The sequence below is a fragment of the Emydura macquarii genome, unplaced genomic scaffold, assembly GCF_026122565.2.
Source record: "Emydura macquarii macquarii isolate MOO-44397 ecotype Brisbane River unplaced genomic scaffold, CSIRO-AGI_Emac_v2 contig_799, whole genome shotgun sequence".
NCBI classification, from domain to species: Eukaryota; Metazoa; Chordata; order Testudines; family Chelidae; genus Emydura; species Emydura macquarii.
In genome coordinates this window covers 177,856-198,855 of record NW_027130936.1, presented here as the reverse complement: position 1 = coordinate 198,855, position 21,000 = coordinate 177,856, and the positions used below count along the sequence as shown (strand labels likewise).

At 47.0% G+C, this 21,000-nt stretch overlaps 1 protein-coding gene across 1 annotated transcript in view; it reads left to right on the top strand.

Moving 5' to 3' along the window:
• Positions 1-11,828: 11,828 nt before the first annotated feature.
• The window catches only part of NPTN (neuroplastin), a 92,083-nt gene continuing 82,911 nt past the window's right edge, over positions 11,829-21,000 (top strand). The window contains exon 1 of the mRNA XM_067543188.1: positions 11,829-12,032. Coding sequence (XP_067399289.1) covers positions 11,945-12,032 — 88 coding nt within the window. The 5' untranslated portion in view covers positions 11,829-11,944. The remainder of the gene's footprint in view (positions 12,033-21,000) is intronic.

Genomic DNA, 21,000 nt, shown 5'->3' with positions numbered 1-21,000 from the left:
TTAGTGACCAGCAGCCCTGTCAGGCTTTGCCCTCACCCAGCCGTTAGCATGTGAAGTACATGCAGACTCTCACAGCCACTCATCAACTGTAGCCAGGGAGACACCCGCAACTTCCTCCAGCCTTCCTCCATCCCAGAAATGTGCCGTTTATGCTGTTCAAGGTCCCCTTGCTCATTAATTAGTTCTCCATGCGGTCAAAGGGGTCTTGTGTGCACCAGCCTTTGTAACCTGAGCAGATGCCCCAAACTTCAACCAGAAACAGACTGGCTTAGATAAAACATTACAATACGTCTTTTAAAGACAGAAGGATGGGTTATAAGTGATATAGGCACAAAAGGTCAGATCTGGTTACAAAAAGAAATAAAAGAAAAACTGCCAGCTATTTTCTAAACTTTATCTGGCTAAGTCAAATCTGAAGCAATAAGGTTTCTCTTACCCAAAAGCCTACAGCATTCTGTGCAAACTGAAAAAGCTTTTCCAGTTAGAACCATTCTCCCCACCTCAAATGTTTCCTTTTCATCTAAATATTCCTGTTGCCCTCAGGATAGATGGGGGAGGAGAGGTGATCTGATGTCACTGTCCCTTTTTTTATACTCTCCTGGTGCTGGAAAGATCCTTACTGTGTCATGGGGGTTAGGCAGTCCCATGGTGTATGTGCTTGAGCAACTGTCTTTCATGCAAATTGTAAATCTCTTGTTTACAAGTCCCCTGGTGGTGAATGACCAGTGATGGTTACTAACATCTAGGGTGTTAAACTGGGTGTTGGTCATCCCTTTGTTGCCATTGAAGAGCTAGTCTGAGGGCATTTCACAGATTCAAAACATGCTTCAGTAACAAACACATAGCAAGATCTCATAATTCCATCTACAAGGATGATACGTACATTTCAGCAGGACAGGCACGGTCCACAGACTATGGCTTCTCCAGTGACACCTCCCCGGGCACATTTTGCATGAGATGTATCATAATTTTGTACAAGTGGTGACCATAATAGTGTAGACACCCAGCTCCCAGCCCCTCTGAAAAATCATTCCAACAATAATGAGACTTTATTCATTTTTATTTATTATTTGCAATACGCCCAGGCCTAATTTAGATGGAATAAAATTAGATGGAATTAAAGAAGATAATAACTGCCCTTTTGGGGAAAAGAGAGGAAGTTAGCGGAGATGGGCTGGAGCGGCTGTAGGTGGTATTGTTGGTAAAGTTTGATCCTGTTTCTTTTAAAAGAAAACAAGACAAGCCCACATAAAAGGGGAGAGTAAAGAACAGCAAAGACAGAAAATACAGCTTTTGGCTGTGGTGCTGACTCACTTGCAGCCTCTCTGCTGGAAAAACACAGGCCCAGCACATCGGCCTACCAGCCATGCTGAGACCTGGCAAACTCGTACCAGCATCAGGCTATATATGGCATTGCTTTTCGCTGCCTCTTTCTAGCCACAGAGACTCACAGCAGTGTTGCAATAGATACAGTTTGGGCTGGCTATGTCAAACTGCTACTAGACAGGAGGGAAAAGGAGAGAGAGATGAAAGAGGAGAGACAAGGTGAGGAAGAAATAGTTGAGAGTAATGCTCCTACCTCTGATACTGGCCTATGAGCTGGGGGACTCAGCTGCTCCCCTGAGGCATCTGCAGGAATCTCTGCAAGGGACGTGAGACAAGGATCACACAGGGGCAGCAGAGACCAGGGGTGGTGGCGAAGGCGGAGACGGGGGAAAATCAGTTCATCCACTGGTGTAAGTTGGGGACTTAATAAAATCCTCCCAAGTGTAACCTGAGCCTCTGGGGTGGAATGAGCCCATCATATGCAGAGGGAGGATCTCCTCTGCCCCCATGCTGAGCAGAAGCAGCTCTCACCAACACCAGAGATGGGGTGAAGGAGGCACCATGATGCGCAGCCCCCATCCCAGGAATCAGCTGGAATATTTGTCCCTCCCTCAGGAACGGCCCAGCCCCTTTCCAGGGCCCAGCCCCAAACCAGAATATTTTCAGACCCCCCCCCCCCAACTCTGCACTCCTTGAGCCAACCCCCAGACAGGAAACATCCCCACTGCCACTGCTAACCTGCCTCAGACACACAAGGGAGTTAAAACCAGAAGCGGCTCCTGCCTAAAACGCTGAGGCTTCATAACCGGGAGTTGACCTGGTCCCTCTGCTCAGCTGACGGGCTGGAGACACAAGTGGGGGGTGGGTGACCCAAATGGAGAGAGAGAGAGAAACCCCTGCCCCCAACATCCCCCTCGCCAGGACACCCCTGAACATTCATTCACCTCACGGTGAGATCACATCCAGGCCCAGTGGGGTAACACGGGGGTGACTGAGATCAGAACCAGGCCCAATGGGGTGACACTAGGTAACATGGGTGGGTGGGATCAGAGCTAGGTCCTTGCTTTTATCAGCCAGCAGCTCGTGCAAGCTGCAGAAACTCCAACCCGGGATTCCTGTAACTTGGGTTCCCATCCCAGTGTCAGAGGCGGGAACCTCCACCCCAGCCAGGACACTCAGCCAGTCTGACACCCCGCCCATTCACATCACTCCTCTGCAGCTGTAGCCCTGCCGAGAGCCACACTCTGCCATTGAGAGCCGTAGGACACGGCAGCACTTTCTGTGCTATGCTGGCTGCTGTTGGGGCTATACTGTTCCTGGGATGACTAACTGCCCCGTCCCATCTGTATGGGACACTGGGACAGAGTTGCTGTTGAAGTTGCTGGTCTGTCCCTCCTACCTGCCCAGGCTTAGGGGAGAGGATAGGGTTAAGAATCACATTCCCCTCTGGGGAAGCCATGGGTGTGGCTGCTCATTGGCCCCTCTGCCTCCTGCTGGGACACAGAGGAGGTGCTTGGTATTTGTATGGAGGACCTGGGTGCTCCGTCTTTGATATAATCTTGCTCCCTCTCTGCAGTGGGGTCTGCACAGTGTCTGGGGGCTGGGCTGAGGGTCCCTTGTCCACTGGCTCTGAATCAGTTTATTTTCAGTGCAGTGTTCTCAAGGAAGCGGGGAGTCTCAGATTTCGGTGAACCTCTTTTATGGAACTGTTACGTCATGAACATCATAAATCAAATTAAAAGAAGTTTGCCAATCAGAGAATCCCCCCACTCCGTCTCTGGGTCTGTCTGTCCCTAACCTATATTCTCTGGCCTTTGCACTTCCTGTTGTGGGATGTTAAGGCCAGAAGGGACCCTACAATGAAGTCATCTGTCCTCTTGCATTGAAAAGGATTCAGAAAAGAGGTTGAGGTGAGGTGAGAGTTAGCTCCCCTCAATCTAACCACGGCCTTTTCCCCAGTGTAGAGGCAGGTCCACCCTAGAGGGAGCTGATCATACATGTCCTTCCCCCTACGGATATCCAGATGTGAAGTTGTCTTCCCTGCAATACACATGCTCCCTTGCCACCCATCCTTGCAAAGAATCTATGCCTCAGTCGCAATGGAGCATGTTGTTTTACTGCAGCCCATTAGCCTGTAATCTCTGGAATGAGCTCCTGGATGGCCTGTCCCCTCCGCTGGCTTCAGCATGAGCCTGGCCTTATTGTCTTCGTTTAGTTTTAATTAAAGGCGTTTAGTCAAATGTATTGGCGTTTCTGCCTGGCTGGCTGGCACCGCACGCAGCACAGATGGAACCTGGGGGGAGGCAGCGATGTTACAGCAGTCGATGAAAAGCCATGATACTGCCATTTCCATTGACATTCTCATCACTAGCCTGCCTCCCGGTCCGGTCCCAGGCAAGCCAGCTCTGAGCACTTCTGCAGGCACACCCACACAGGCTCTGCCTGGCTTGGCACCAGCTGGGATGAGAGTCAGGATCCCAGGAGCCCCCTCCATCATAGCCTATCCTGCAGGGCCATGGATGGGGGCCACTCACTTTTGGGGCATTATTCCCCCTTTCTCAGACACTGCAGATGCCCCTGGGATTAAGCTCTGAATGTGGGAAGCAGGTGAGCTGGGGATAGGGGCTGGTCTGTGAATCCACACTGTCCCCCCCCCCACCACCAATGCAGCTGTGGAACTGCACGTTGGAGGGGTTCTGGTGGAGCGACTGACTGGGGGGCCCCTGGCAACACAGCTCAGATAAAGCCAGGGCACATCGGGCTGGGGGATTGCGCTGGGGCAGGCAGCAAGTGTGGAGGCTCAGGGTCTCTCTGCAGACAGCACTGCCCACCCCGATCCCTCTGGCTTCCATTGGTGGGGTGAAAGCCCTGCTTGTTATGGGGAGGAAATCCACTTCCAAACTGTGAGGGTACTATGCCAGGGAAACTCCAAGGGGGGCCTCAGGGAACAACCAAATCCCTATGCAAGCACCCCCTGCATAGGGGATGAGCTGATCCCCAGGTGCTAGACTGAACCAGGCTGAGATGGGACAGGCCAGCAGTGATGGGACAGGGTCTGCTGGCATGTGTATGATCCCACTATTGTGTGCATGGATCTCCTGTGCTATTTCTCTGTGAGGCAGCTTCCTCACACTCGGCCTCATCACACTTTCTTGTGGCAACACCCGTCTCCCCTTCCCCGGTACATCTTCCTTCAAGACTTTGCAGAGATGCTTCTCTTCTGCGCCCTGACATTCAGGCCCCATTGAGCCCAGAGCTAATCTATTAGTGCCATCTACTGTTTGTTTCTGACAATCCCATCCAGGAATCCACCTCCAGTTAAGTCAATTTGCTCAGATGTTTTCTTTCCTCCCCAACAGGAACATCTTCCCCCCCCCCCCATGCCTTCTTTGGAGCGTCTCAGCTATGACCCTTCCTCTTGACAGAGGGAATAATTCCACTGCAAAGCCTCCACGAGCTCTCTCTGCAACACACTCAGCCACTGGACTTCTGCAAAGAGGGTTTCTGCTCCTCCCAAAGGGAACGGCTCCGAGAAGGGGCACCAGCCATACCTGCTTGCAAAGCTGGGAATTACAACGGGGGGAGCTAGTTTCATCAACTTTAAAAAAAAATTTTTTTTTTTGGATTAAAAGCTTCAAATTTGTTTCTAAAAAGCTTTTATTTTGTTTCAGTGGCATAAATAACCCAGGTCCTTTCACATTCTTTGTCCCCCCATTCCTCCCTCTTCCAGTGGAAAAAGAGCAAAAAAAGGGAAAGAAGACAGGGGGTTTCCTACCAAAACAAATAAAAATAATGAGAAATGTGTCGACATTTGTGCCAGCAGATCGAGGGAAGTGATTATTGCCCTCTATTCAGCACTGGTGAGGCCACATCTGGAGTATTGTGCCCAGTTTTGGGCCCCCGACTACAAAAAGGATGTGGAGAAGTTGGAGAGAGTCCAGCGAAGGGCAACAAAAATGACTAGGGGACTGGAGCACAAGACTTATGAGGAGAGGCTGAGGGAACTAGGCTTGTTTAGTTTGCAGAAGAGGAGAGAAAGGAGGGGATGTCGTGGGGTAAGCATACCCCATCCTCCCCCCCCCCCACCACCAGTGGGGAGGTTTGAAGCGTAAAGGGGGGAGTAGGGCATCCCCACAGGCACAGTCTACCAGACTGGTCCCCTCCCAGCCATATGTCTCAAGGGTCCAAGAGGACTGCCCTTAGGGTGGCGTGGCGTGGTGTGGCTTAGTGGCCAGAGTCAATAGTCATCCTCAGGTCAGGTTGGCACAGCCTGGCAGCCAGAGTTAATAATCACCCTGGGGTCAGGGCTAGGCAAGTAAACAGTCTGTAGCCCAAGCCCTCAGCTCAGGTGGGGCAAGCAAGCAGGCTGTAGCTACGACAGGGGTTTGTGCGCTCTGCAGTCTGGTGTTCAGGTAGGGGGGTGCTGTCACCCCAAGGAGAGTGGCTGGGGGACACAGGCCCACCCGACTCCACTGCATCCCAGCCTAGGGCCCTGTCCATAACAGGGGTGCTCACTACCCTGGCCAGCGGGGATCCCACCGCAACGCGACGGCCTATCTTGGACAGGAGATACCACTCACTCCATCTCCCTAGGCTACTTCCTACTGCGCCTCCTGATGCTGTCATCCAGCTCTTGTCAGGGCCTTCAGGTTCCTTGGCACCGGTAACTCCCTGGACATCTGCCCCTACGCCCCACTTCCCATTCCCTTCTGGGAGCCGGGAGAAGCTGCCCAGGGCTTCTTGCCCTGCTCCAACCACCCAGGCTTTTCACCTCGCTCCAGTCACTCAGCTCTCGCCGGGGGTAGCTGGGTTCTAGCTGTAGCTTAGACCAGACCTGATAGTCAAGATGTGTATAAGCTAAACTTTCTGCAAAATAGAAAACATATCAGTGCCTTCCTTTCCTCTCTATTTCCATTGGATCTTTTTTCTTCCATCTTTTTCAGTCTGCATTTCCTCAGACTACTTTTTCTATGACTTTTCAACCTCTTACTTTATATTTTCTCTCCCATTCCTCAAGACATTTTTTTTCTGATTCAGTCTTTTCTCCCCTTCTTAGTTTTTTATGTTCAGTATTTTCTCTCTCTCCTTTCCCCCTCTTTGTTGCAGTCTCTCCCCATGATTGTGTCTCTCATCTGCCCCCCTACTTCCCTTGATGCTGTCTTCCACCCACTTCTAACTCCTTTTCATTGGTCCTCTTCTATCCATTCCCTGTCCCCCCAGTCCTCTAGCTCACTCTCTAATTAGGTGATGAGAAATGTGGGTGATGATCCCCAAATGTGGGCTATAAGAGCGTTAGAGAGGAAGAATGGGTGACAGAGTCAGTTTGAGATTCTCACTTTCTGAAGACAGCCTGGGATCTTGATTCAGTGGGATCTTGTGCTCTGCTTTGGGGGTGAACCAGTGGTCTGATCAGGATTTGCAGCCACCACTTGAGCATATTTCTTTTGCCCTTTATATTCCTCTCAGTGATTTCTTTTTGGGGATCCTCTCCATTTCCCGGGGCCAATCCCCAACAATTTGTCTGGTTTTATCAACAGTTATTGGTCTGGGCTGCAAATTCAACTAAAGCTCCATCCAGGCACAGGGAGCATATGGCTTCATCAGTTTGGCTTTCAAGTACTGTTGTGAGGAGTAAGGAAGGTGGCTGCTGGAGAGTTCTCCTGGGAGAAGGCTTCCTCCAAATGCCAAACCACATCAATAAATACCTGGCAATAGGAGAGCTTCCTGTTAAACAGATTCACCTGCAAGATGTAGTGTTTAAAAGTGACCTGTAAGGAAAAAACGATATTTGTGTCTCCTTGCTGCTGTGTGATGTATAAAGAAGACCTAGAGGTTTGTTTGTTGGATTTCCTAAGGGTTTTTTCCCCTCTTTGTTTGTATTTGAATGACAAATATCCTGGGTTATGCCTATCCAGTTTTTGCTGGAGAACTCTGTGGATGACCAGAGAACTAGAGAGATTATGACACCCAAAGTGACAAAATAATTTAATCCTGCTCTATGGAGAAGGGAAGGGATTTTGAGCCAGACTGTTCAGAAATGTTGGTATCTTCTCTACAAGTTCCTCATTTGCCCTTAAAAGGTTAAGAGTTATCAGCACTGGGATTTAAACCCATGCAGGCAAAGCATGGTTAATCCTGAGGCCAGCACCTTAAGTGCTCAGCTGTTCTAACTGACATGATGGCTATCCCTAGGCTTTGTAATAAAGCTATTCTGTCCTTACTTTCATAGCATTATGCCAAAGATACCAAGATGAACAACTATTACAGTGAGACCCTATCCTGGCAAAACCATTTTTTCTGCACAAGCACTTCTCTCTAAGCAGAGGTTTCGTTATAAGTGGAAATGCATTTTGCTAACTGAAAGGCACTGAAGCAAACACGGTCTTTAAATCCACATCAGGAGTTTCAGGATATCCAAGTTTGGTATAAAAAGGTTCCACTGTATAAGGTCCTATATATACTATGGACCCCGTCCAAACCCTGTGACTCTGAAAGACTTCAGCAGGCTTTGGACCAGGCCCTATAAGCACAGCAATGTTCTGTAATTAGCTCGTGATACCCCCATCAGGTTTGGTTTACTAAGGTACATTTACTCAGTAGCTTTTTTACAACAAAACCATGTGTCAGCTGAGTTTGTGCATCGTCGCTAGCTGCACTATGTTACCATGTGCACATCAGTGCCTTCTGGGCAAATCTGGGCAGCTATCCCATAACATCTCAGCAGAGAGGAGAGCGCCTGGAAGGCAAGTACACGAAGTAGCACCAGCAGCACATGAGCCAATGCACCCTAGGATATCCTACTACACAGTGCTGGGAGGAATGAGCACCTGCCAAATCAGTTACGCAAATGTGCAAAAAGGAGTCTGGCCACATAGCAAAATAGCAGCATGCTGCACTGGTTACAGGAAAACAACCATGTGTTTAGGCTGAGGCCTCTGGCAGGGTGACTTATTGTGAGCTGCCATGGTTACTGTCATAGTGTCTGAGATGTGGCTGCAACTGAGAGAGAGAAACTCAGGTCAGAGGGTCAGAAAATAGGGCAGACACGCCCAACTGGTGATATATTCTATAATTAAATTTTACCAAGCCAGTAACAAAAGTGCACTTCTGGATTACTATACAGTACTAGCCTCACTATGGAGTCACAGGCAGGCCCCTTAGATCTCCAGCCCCTTTTTACCACTCTGACAAACTGGACTTTATGATGAAAGGTTATTAAAACCAAAAATCATTACATATTAGGTTACTTCCAGCCCCCAGCTCAACATATGCTCCAGATCTCACCAAAGACAACGCTGACAGCCAATTCCTTTAGTAAACTAACTAAAGATTTATTAGTTAAGAAAAGGAAATAAGAGTTATTGAGAGGTTAAAACAGATAAAATACATAGCAGGTGAATCAGAACTTGTAGTCCAAATGATGCAGAGAGATAATTTTTGCTAGTTTTCCATACTTCCCGCAGGGTTTCCCAAAATGGCTTTTGAGGACCTCTATCTTGCATCTGAAACCCCTTGTCAGTGTTCAGATGGATTAGAGATGAAGGATTGCTTCCAAGGGTCTTCTTTTTATAGCCATTTTCCCTGGAAAGCGATCTTGCAGGTGTTTTTATCACCGCATGCATTTTCCTCTGATGAAAAATAGGTAACGTAGACAGTTTTTGAATCTCCATTGTCAAACCAACAACCCTTGCTTTGAAGTCAGGATGCTTCCTCAATTACAGTTCTAAGGCAGTTTTCATGAAGCTTTCACATAAAATACATTCTTCTCTTAAAACTAACACTTTAAACTAAGGTTATCTAATTACTGGAGAGCACATAATGGGATGGCCAGAAGCACCTCTTCATTAGCTTGAATATTGTCTACATATTAAGGAAATTGACATCTAAACATTAAATACAGGCCTTTTGATCTAATGTTCATTAAGTAGAGCTGCATATATAATGTGAAGGTTGCATTATGTGCAGAGTTACAGGACATGAAAAAGGATATAACTACAGGTTGATTTAAGTACACTAGTATACATCAAACAGGATATAGATAAATGAAGACAAATACAATCAACATATACTGTATTAGCAATTTAGCACTTCCTTTTAATCTGTTCTAACAACTGAATTGTCTAGAGATACACAATAGTACCTTTTAATGCTTCATTGAAGTTCATCCACTAGTGAAGTGCCCAAGAGTTCTGATCTTAGCTGATCTGTCAGTGTCACAGTATGACACAAATATTAGGCTTTGTCTACGCTAGCACTTATGCTGGCAAAAGTTTTGTCACTCTGGATGTGGACAGCACCATGTCGGCCGAAGACACTATCCCACTGACATAACTACCACTGCTCCTTTAGGTGGTTTTACTATGTTGGTGGGAGAGCTCTCTCCCATTGATATAACACATCTACACATCTGTGCTACTGTAAGTTTTAAGTGTAGTGCAGAAATGGGGTGTGCAGACACAAACCATGCTTAGAGAGAACCACATCACTAACTAGTTACAAACTCAGCAAAACTTTCTAATTTAGGTGGGGCCTAATATTGAATAGATATTTTCAAAAATGAAAGAGTTATGGCACTATTCCCCTTGTGCTAACTGTTCAGCAGCCAAAATGGTGTAAAAAGAAGAAGAACAAAAAGAAAATCCTCACAGGGAATCTTGCTCTATGCCTCCTTCTTCCACTCTCCATCCCTCATGTTTTTTAAATGTTTATTGTCAGAAATGTTCAATAGTACAATTAAAATAGAACAGAGAAAGTTTCCTGCATGATGACAATGGAGTGACAGCTTTACAAATTATACAGTTGGAGAGTACAGTGAGCCACAGAGATGCACTGTGAAATTATCTAAATTCCGGATATACCAAAATTGGAATAGTTGATGCAGGTCAGTGTTTGTACCATGGCTTTGCTTGGGGAGATCTAAGGCATGATTCCACAAAATATGTCAACACATGCTTAAGTCCCATTGAAGTATGCTATCGATATCAGGCTTTATGGTCCCAATGGTTGCATTGCATGATTGTCGGTGACTTCCTGGCACACTCATTGGGATGGAGTTTCATTGTCTTTAACTGAGTAGTGAGGTTTTCTTAGAGAGATTTCCATATCCCATCTGGCTTCTTTGTGCCACACAAATCATAGAAACATAGACTATTAGAGTTGGAGATCATCTAGTCCAACCCCCTGCTGAAAGTTTAAATTATGCAAAGGAGCTGGACTCCATCTGTTACTGGCTAGCTGAGAATACCCCAGGCAGGGCAGGGGAAGTTCTCAGATGGTGTAAAGCTAGCTACTACAGCACCACCAACTGCTGCTCTGGCACCGAGGGAGGGTGTTGGTAGAGTTTCAGGATGGAGAGATGTAATGCACCTTTGGCACTGTATGTAGCTGGTGACAGTGAGAGAAGTCTAGCTCCTATACCCCTACCTGGGCTGTCTGGCCCCTTTTCTGACTCCCCAATGAGGTGCAGCTCCATTGGAGTCAGACTGCTTGAGTTTCCTAAATCGGCAGTTGTCCCCAGGATCCTCCATGAAGGGATTACTGATGAGAATGCGATTATTATGACTTTTCTTACCATAGCCCCATCGTGCTAGGCACTGTACAAACACAGAATAGTAGCATTAACACTCATTTTTCACAGGTTTCAGTGACTGCACAAGGTGCAGGTCAGTGGAGAATCAGGCCCTCTGTGCTCTGTCTCTTCAAGTCTGTTGTCAGAACAGCGCTGGCGGAGTCATGCTAGCAGGGCTTTCTTTGCCAGTTACTCTCTGACCCTGGAGTTCCAGGGCAGGGCAGGCCTAGCAGGAAAGGTGATGTAGCGTCCGTCCGGCTGCATCTCCTTGTTCTTTCCCCTAGAGGCCCCACTGGGGTGGGAGGGAGCCGGACCGGGCACACAGCGCACCTCTTCCTCTAGCTCTGCCCTGGAGCTCTGCCCGCACAGGTGAGCCTGGGAGCGGAGTGTGGCGGGGAGGCCGTGCCATGGAATCAGCTCAGCAGCCCGTGTGTGTCTGTGTGTGTACACACACACCAACACACACACACACACACGGAGTGAGTGAGGGCCATGCCCCGAGGGACCCCGCAGCTGCTGCGCTGCATTTCCCTGGCCGAGGCCCGGCCGGCCATCCAGACCCGGGGCTCTCGGTGCTGTACAACCCCCTCGCCCCGCGCAGGTGCACGACAATGGTTAGGCCTCATTCACCAGCCCCCGCCTCCCCCGCGCTGTGCTCGCTCAGCACCAGGCCCTGGGGACTGGTCCCAGCCGCTCCCGGTCGCTATAACAACGCCGAGCAGGCGCGGGGAGCGGGGGCGGCGCTACACGGCTCAGCTAGGAGGGGGCGGGGCACGAAGCGGCTGCGGCGGGGGGCTCTGAGCACGGGCAGGTTCACGGCCCGTCGTCACGTGACGCAGGTGACTCACTGCCGCCCAAGCCCGTCACGTGAGCAGGCCGCTCCGTTTCGGGGGCGGAGCTTCGCCCCCTCCCTCCCTCCCCGAAGTCTCGCGAGGGTGAGCGCTGCGGTAGGTACAGGCGGTCTGAGGCAGAAGGACGGAGCCGGTCGGAGCCGGTCTCGCCTCGTCTCGCCCCCGGCCCGCGTCGCGCCGTGCCTGGCCTGAGAGGAGGATGTCGGGCCCCGGGCCGCTGCCCCTCGTGCTCGGCTTGTTGCTGGCCGCCGCCAGCCTCATGCCGGGCCCCGCCGCAGCGCAGAACGGTGAGCGGGCGCGGGGCTGAGGGGGAGCGGCGGGGGGAGCGCGCCAGCCCCGTGCGTGGGGCGGGGGCAGGGTGAGGGGCGGGCAGGGTCGGTGTTGCTGGGGCGGAGCCCGGGGGGGGGGGGGGTGGCTGGAGGGGGAGGGGGAGGAGTGTGGCCGTGGTGGGGGCGGACTGGTGTGGGGCAGGAGCTGCTGCCTATGGCCGTGGGGGGAGGGAGAAGTGGAGGTGGGGGCGGGAGAGCAATGGGGGTGCGGGGAGTGTAGGCGGCAGCGAGGGGGTGGGAGGCGTGCCCTGCTGGGAGGGGTGCGCAGCGCACTGTGGGGGAGGCTGGGTGGCAAGGCCGGCAAGCCTGCCTGTGTCTGAGCGGGTGTCTACACTGCTGGCCCCCAGTGATGGATGCAGCGGGATCGATTGAGCGCCTCGTGTAGACGCGTTTGGTTGATGAGAGATGGGCTCTCTGGTCTTAGTCCATGTCCCCAAGGGCGTAAGGCTGCGTCGGTGGGAGGGTGTCACCTGTCGACACAGCGTTGTGCAGATACCGTGGTGTGTCAACGGGAGATACATAAGCTACTTTGTGTAGTTTGTGTATCTCCCATCGACCGCAGGCAGTGTAGACCAGCCCTCCGGGGCGTATGAAACAGTGAGGCAGGACAGTAGTGAATCGCGATGGTGAGTGGATAGCAGAATTAATTTGATTTGACTGTGTAATGAGTAAGGCACAGACATGCAGGTGTGCATGTTGGATGCCCTCATCTCTTTGACACTTATGGCAAGTCTACACTACAAAATTAAGTTGACCTAACCAAAATACAGCCGTTGCAGTAATTAAATTGCTTTTGCATGTCCACACTACACTGCTTGTGTCGGCAGTGCCTGTCCTCACCGGGGGCGCTTGCACCGATGTAACTGTCAGTGAGGGGCATTGTGTGATGGCTTCTGAAAGGCAACAACTGCCAATGGAAGCAATGCATTGTCTACTCTACACTGACACTGCATCAACCTAACTATGTCGACCTCAGTGCTATTCCTTTCCCAGAGGTGAAATTATTAAACCAGTGTAGTGGGTGAGTTACAGTGGTGGGAGCTACATTTTAGTGTAGATCCCTACACAGATGGCTGGGATGAGTTAGTTGGGGTTGGACTAGGTGACCTCCTGAGATGCCTTCCAACCCTAATCTTCTATGATTTTATGTAAGCTGCCTTATGTCGACCTAACTCTGTAGTGTAGACCAGGCCTAATCATTGGAGCAATGAAACAATGGGATCTGCTGATTACTGGGGTATGGAAAGTAGATTTGGAAAACTAGTGCCTTTCTGTAAGAAAAACAGAGAGTTCGTATGGCTATAGGTGAAAGAGAGTTCAGCAGTTACCACTTTATATAGTTATATCTTGGCAGAAAGTATTTAATTTGAACAGTATACTTGTGCTAATTGCTACTGTGAAAACATGATTCTTTGGATCAATCACCCCACTTAAAGTCTCTGATGGTCCTTCTGAACCTGCTCTTAATAGCATAACCAGTTCATTAAGTGGAAGTACTATTAAAACAGTCAATAGACAGGCCAGTGTCTTCAGTTAAATGCAGTTTGCAATGTCAAGACCCATAGCATTAAATCACAAAAATTCAGAAAGCAGCTGTATCTCAAGGAGTTTGAGGTATTTAATGTCCTATGCTGCATGTGAGGTGCTCCTGGTAAAATGGAACGTTTCTGTCCGCCTACTAAAACTGTATCTGCTGAGCTGCTTTAAATGATTTATAATGGAATAAAATTGTAGTTTCTTAGCAACCAAGAGAGATCCTCTGATAGGACACAAAAGAAAAACTGTCTGTTTTCCTATAGGGTAGTGTGATCTAAATCTAGTGTAGTATAGCATACCATCTCCCTGGTGCGAGTTTGCAGCTTGCTAAGTGCGTGACAGCGGCAATGTGAAGCAGGGCCAAGAGCCTGGCCTAAATGAGTGCAACTCTAACATTTCAAGGAAAGTCCTGCAGAGCTTATAAAAATGTATGATGAAGTGCATGATGCTAAAGCTAGTGCAGGGGTTCCCAAATTGTGGTATGTGAAATTGTTATAAGTGGGACCCTGTAACAGGGTAGTCTGTCCCCTTTAAATGAATAGAACCTGAGGCTAGCCAACCTCTGTTCCATGACATGGTTCTTTAAGGAAACAGGTATTCAAGAGAGCAAATCAGGTAGATATCTCCTTAACATGGTAACACTTAGCAGGTAGGTGATGCCTAGGAGGAGTAGAGGGTAGATAGCCTGGAGGGGAGAATTTCAGGGGAGCATTGAGTCAGGAGAGAAGCTGATGGGGTCTGAATTATCTCTTACCACTCAAGAAAGAGATCTTGGGCTCAGTGTGGATAGTTCTCTGAAAATCTCCTCTCTGTGTGAAATGGCAGTCAAAAAAGCTAATGGAATATTAGGAACCATTAGGAAAGAGATAGCTAGTAAGACAGAAAATATTATAATGCCACTATATAAAGCCATGAAACACCCACACTTTGAATATTGCATGCAGATCTGGTCGCTCCATCTCAAAAAAAGGTATATTAGAGTTGGGAGAGGGGCAACAGAGAAGTGCAACAAAAATGATTAGAGGTATGAGGAGAGATTAAAAAGACTGAGATTGTTTATCTTGGAAAAGAGATGAGTAGGGGGGATATGATAGAGGTTTATTAAAGCATGAGCGGTGAGAAGAAAGTGAATAATGAAGTGTTGTTTGCCTCTTCACATAACACAAGAAGCAGAAGTGACCTAATAAAATTAATAGGCAGCAGGTTTAAAACAAAAAACAGGAAGTACTACTTCAGACAACGAACAGTCGATCTGTGGAACTACTTGCGAGGGGATGTTGTGAAGGCCAAAAGTATAACCTGATTCAAAAAAGAATTAGATAAGTTCATGGTCCATCAATGGCTGTTAGCCAGGCTTTGAGTCTCCCTACGCCTCTGACCGCTGGATGCTGGGATTGGACAACGGGATGCATCACTTGATGATTGCTCTCTTCTGTTCATTCCCTCTGAAGCATCTGGCTCTGGTCACTGTTGGATGATAAATACTGGGCTCGATGGACCATTGGTCTGACCCAGTATGGCCATTCTTATGTTCCTATTGGTGTGCTGGGGAAGCCTGCCTGAATCACAGACTAGCACCAAGGAGGAGGGAGGGGGTTCCAGTATGAGAATCCAAGGACCACAGGAGTGTCTGCAGAGTGGGGCTGGAACTTGGATGCTGGTGGGCTGGGGAAGCCTACTTGAATCACGACACAGCTTCAAGAAGGAGGGCAGTGCAATCCTTTAATGAAGGGGGAAGGAGTTGAGTCCAATAACCAAGGCAGGAGGAGGCCTGTGGGAAAGAATGTCTAGTGAGACTAAGGCCTGCAATGGGACTGACGAAGCTCCCTGGCTCATGGGGAGCTGGGAACGTGAAGCCTTGGAACATGGGTGAATTGGAGCTGAAGCTACCTGGTGCCCAGGTAAGAATCAAGGATCTGTTGTCAATAGAAGACAGGCCAGATGGCTTCCTGTCAAAGGAGAAGGAAAACTTGATTAAACTGTCATAGGATGGGGCACTCAAGCTTGAATTCAACAATGCGCAGCTCAGTAACTTGTGGTTAAGGAGGAGAGAGGAGTTTAGCCTGATAGCTAAGGAATTTTGGGATTTTTGATGCCCTTCAGCACTGTGTGTCTTCAAGACATTTTGCCCTGATTGCTATCAAAAACAAATATAGGACAAACCTCAGTATAGAACTGGATCTTAGGTGATCTTGTGATCTTTAGTCAAACATATAGCAACTACTGTATATTCTGTGAAGCAAGCACATCCTTCTCATTAATGGCATTTTAAAAATCTTCTCTGAGCTACTCAAAATGTTTAGTATTTTTCTTGATTAAACTTTGTAAAAAGTAAACAAAGTACGTTTTGACTCATGTTCAACAATAATCTAGATTAGAATTAGCAGAAATTTCAAATTAGACAAATTAAAAAATCATGTCTGACTTAATTTAGTGGCTTATTAAAATATATCAAAATACCATTTGACATTTCATTGTTTTTTATAATTTGAGTAACATAATAGACATAATAATTGCTGCTGCTTTTTGATTTACTGTCTAAAACCCCAAGATGTTTAAAAAAAACCCTGTTACAATCTAACACTTTAGGCTTCCATATTCATCTAGTTTATTTAAGAGTTCAGAAATACTTCAGCCTATTGAGGCCTAAAATAAATGTGCACAAAAAGAAGAAATTTGCACGTTGTACTTCAAACACCATTTTTTAAGAAGGTGGTAGGTGAACCAATAAAGTTTGGGAATAGCTGAGCTAGTGAGTTATAAAGTCTAGGGCAGTGTTTCTCAATTAAATTTGGCCACGGAACCCTTTTGAACTCGATAAATAATTGTGGAACCCCCAAACTCTGAACAGTATTTTTACATATGCGGCCATAAACAAATTATATACAAACAACTAGGTCAGCACTTCTCGATTAAATTACACTTACACTCGATACCCCCCGCCGAAAAATCCGGGACATCTTCCCTTTTTCGGCAGCGCGGAGAACCCTAATTGTGTTCCCACGGAACTCCAGGGTTCCGCGGAACCCCAATTGAGAAACACTGGTCTAGGGGATTCTGCACCCGAGAAGTATACAAGTGCAGTGGTACAACACTGAAAAATTAGCTAGTATGTATTAAGGCATACTTGAAGGTATAAATGCTGTAGGACTTAGAGGTTTTAGTGAAGAAAGATGGAACTGCAGATCTATGCACATTTTGAAATATGTATCTAAAAAGAAGGTAATCATTCACTATAAGTCACTGGCTTTCAATTTTTTCTCTTGGCTTGCAAATATTATTGTTTTAGCATTTATTTTGCAGTGGTGTGAGACTTTTATCTTGTCAACATGGGTCATTTCCATTGACTTGCCTCCTACGAATTGTTGTTGGTTTAGAATAACTAGTGAGGATCCCTTAACACACTTATTTGAGAGCCTCTGCAAAATAAATAATGGAATGGAGACACGGAGAAGATATGAAATCTTTAAACTATAGTGCCATGTTTGGAAGTGTGAAAACTGAAGAGATGACAGCACTGCTAAATATATTAATGTGGCTAAAAAAAGCCCCAAAACTTTCAGAGCCCATTTAAAAAGGATGAAAACTGTAGGCTTGCCTGCAAGACCAAAAATGTGCAAAGCTAGAGGCTAAGATTTGTAAAACAGTCTCAGGGGGTTATGTGCCTAATTCAATGTGAAATTAGGCACCTAACTTCCTCAGACCCCTGTAAAAATGCCAGTTAGAATGTGCTGTGGATAAATCCTACCTCCCCCCTGACAGAGAAATGCTGTCTGGCTCTTGTGGTTTGATTACTTCCAGGTGTCATTGCTATAGAATTTATCTATCTCTCGGTTATGCTTCCTATTTTAGGTGGGTGAAGTGAGGGATCAGTGAGTTAAATGCGCCATGTGCCTATAGCTGTTGCATAGAAATGGCAGATGATGCAGAATGATGGTATTTGGTATAATAAGTTTATATAGACTGCAGATCTGCAGCGCAAATGTTTGCTTTGTGACAGTGAAAGTCTTCAGGATAGTTACTCAATGCTGACATAAAGATGGGTTAGGCTAAAGTGTTTAACCCTGTAGTGCACTGATCATGTTGCTGGCATAAAGGCTTAGCTAGCCAGATAGTATTAGGCACTGGCATAAAGCAAGTCCTGTTAGTCACAGAACTAGAACCCTAGTTCAGGCATATGGTGTTTGGATGGAGTGGTTTAAGCTTATTAAATAGAATTTTTATTACTTAACACAGTGGTTCTCAAACAGGGATACATATACCCCTAGGGGTACGCAGAAGTCTTCCAGGGGGTACTCAACTCATCTAGAGCAGTGTTTCTCAATCTGGGGGTTGCACTGCCCAGGGGGGTGATGGGGCGAGTTTAGGGTGATTGCAAGTGCAGGGATGGCATTAGGGAGTGCCACACAGGGCAGTTGCCTGGGTCCCCACGCGACAGGTCTTCATGAAGCTAAGTTTCATGTTTCAGCCCTGGGCGATGGAGCTTGGGCTTCAGACAAAGCTCACAAGTGAAAAACAGCTCAAGTATCGCACTGAAATGAAAGTACAATATATTGCAATCAATTTATTTTATAATTACATGGTAAAAATGAGACAGTAAGCAATTTTTTACTAATAGTGTGCTGACACTTTTGCTTTATGTCAGATTTTGTAAGCAAGTAGTTTTTAAGTGACTTAGTGTACACAAGACAAATCAGACTCCTGAAAAGGGTACAGTAGTCTGGAAAGGTTGAGAACCACTGACTTAACACATTAGAATAAGTGATGGTTGTCCCAGTATTTGATAGGTTAGAGAGATGTTGTGAGGTTGTGCTGAGTTGCAGGAAAGTAGATAGACAAGTTGAACTCTGTTCTAAGAAACCAATGAAAAGAGACAGAGCACCTCGTGTTTTAAAATATCAGGAAAAAAAGTACTGGTAGTTCCAAATCCTTTTTATGACAAGGATCCTGCTGAGATTGAAATACTGCAGCCAAAATAGGCAAGCAATAGTAGCAGTGCCAGTGAGAGCAGTATAACTGCAGAAAGGAGATGCACGGTCTTGCCTTAAAGAAATGATTTAATCATTTCTCCTGCTGTTGGAGAATGAGGATGATACAGACATAGCAAACTCAATCTGACTCTTGGTATAGTTGCTGATGCCCCCTACTTAAACCAGCACTTCTGGAGCAGGGCCACAAGCACAGACTGGTGGGATCACGTCGTCATGTGAACCTCAGTTGACAGGCAGGGGTCTTGACCTTTCTCAAGCAGAAAGCTACGTTTCTGGAGCTTGGTGAGCAGCTTGCTCCAGCTCTCCAGCGTCATGACACATGCACAAGGGCTGCCTTGCCAGTTGCCGTAACCATCAGGAAGTTGTCTACCCCAGGCTGCAACAAGTCCGTTGCTATCCATCTTGATGCTGCAAAGGCAACTGAGGGTAAAGCGATTACCTCAGAAACCTCTGCCATCAGGCATGTGATTTAAGCAATGGTGGTGGGCATAAACAATATCCCTGAAGTCCCTGCTAGTTTTGAGAGAATGGGGTTTCCAAACTATGCTGGAGCTGTTTATGGGACTCCTCTGCCCATGGTTCCACCCTAATCAAGGAACACATGAGTACATAAATTGTGAAGGGTACTACTCCATTGTTACGCAGGCCCTTGTGGACCATAGAGACTGATTTATGGATGCCAACGTGGGCTGTTCTGGAAAAGTTATTGATTGGGAGTCTACTTCTGTGGTCAGGCTGGGACACTTTCCACCAAATGACATTGTTATAAATGGAGTTACTATCCCCACTATTATTCTAGGGACCCTACAAATCCCCTTTTGCCTTGGCATATGATATCATTCCCTGATCTCAGAAGGCTTGGCAAAAGAAGATTAATTATACTCTCAGTAGGTGTAGAATGGTGGTTGAATATGCATTTGGCAGATTGACATCTCATTGGAGTGGTTTACAGAAGTGTCTATATTATTGTGGCTTGCTGTGCTCTTTACAAGCTTTGTGAAACCTTAGGTGAGCTGTTTGCCTGTGAATGCACCTCTGACAGTAAATTTGGAAACAACTTCCCAGTTGTGCTGTATCCTATGTTTATCTTTATTATTCAAAATTCACATAGATGAACATGATTTAGACTCATAGACTATTAGGTCAGAAGGGACCAATATGATCATCTAGTCTGAGCTCCTGCACAATGCAGGCCACAGAATTTCACCCACCCACTCTTGTAATAGACCCCTAACCTAACACTGAGTTATTGAAGTCCTCAAATAATGATTTAAAGACTTCGAGGTACAGAGAATCCACCAGCAAGTGACCCATGCCCTATGCTGCAGAGGAAGGCGAAAAACCCACAGGGCCTAAGCCAATCTGCCGTGGGGGAAAATTCCTCTCCGACCCTAAATATGGTGATCAGTTAAACTCTGAGCATGTGGGCAAGACTCACCAGCCAGACACCCAGAAAGAAATCTCTGGAGTAACTCAGAACCCACCCCAGCTAACATCCCATCACAGCCAATTGGGCATATTTACTGCTAGTGGTCAAAAGATCAGTCAATTACCAAATTAGGCTGTCCCATCATACCATCCCCTCCATACTTATTTAGCTCAGTCTTGAAGCCACCTACGTTTCTTGCCCCCCTGGGACGGCTGTTCCAGAACTTCACTCCCTGATGGTTAGAAACCTTTGTCTAAATTCAAGTCTAAACTTCCTGATGGCCATTTTATATCCATTTGTTCTTGTGTCCACATTGGTGCTGTACTTAAATAACTCTTCTCCCTCCCTGTTATATGTTCCTCTGATGCATTTATAGAGAGCAATCATATCTCCCATCAGCCTTCTCTTCGTGAGGCTAACCAAGCTAAGCTCTTTGAGTCTCTTCTCATAAGGCATGCTTTCCATTCCTCGGATCATCCTAGTAGCCTTCTCTGCGTCTTGTCCAGTTTTGAATTAATCTTTTTTAAACATGGGAGACCAGAAGTGCGCACACTATTTCAGATGAGATCTGACCAACACCTTGTATAATTGTACTAACCTCTCCCTATCTCTACTGGAAATACCTCGATTTGTTGCGGAAGAGTCAACGCTGTTTTTGTAAAGGGAAATCATGCCTCACCAATCTACTAGAATTCTTTAAGGGCATCGTCAAGCATATGGACAAAGGTGTTCTAGTGGATATAATATACTTAAATTTTCAGAAAGCCTTTGACAAAGTCCTTCACCAAAGGCTCTTAAGCAAAGTAAGCTGTCATGGGATAAGAGGAAAGGTCCTCTCCTGGATCAGTAACTGGTTAAAAGGTAGGAAACAAAGGGTAGGAATAAATGGTCAGCTTTCAGAATGGAGAAAGGTAAATAGTGGTGTCCCCCACGGGTCTGTACTGGGACCAGTACTGTTCAACATATTCAT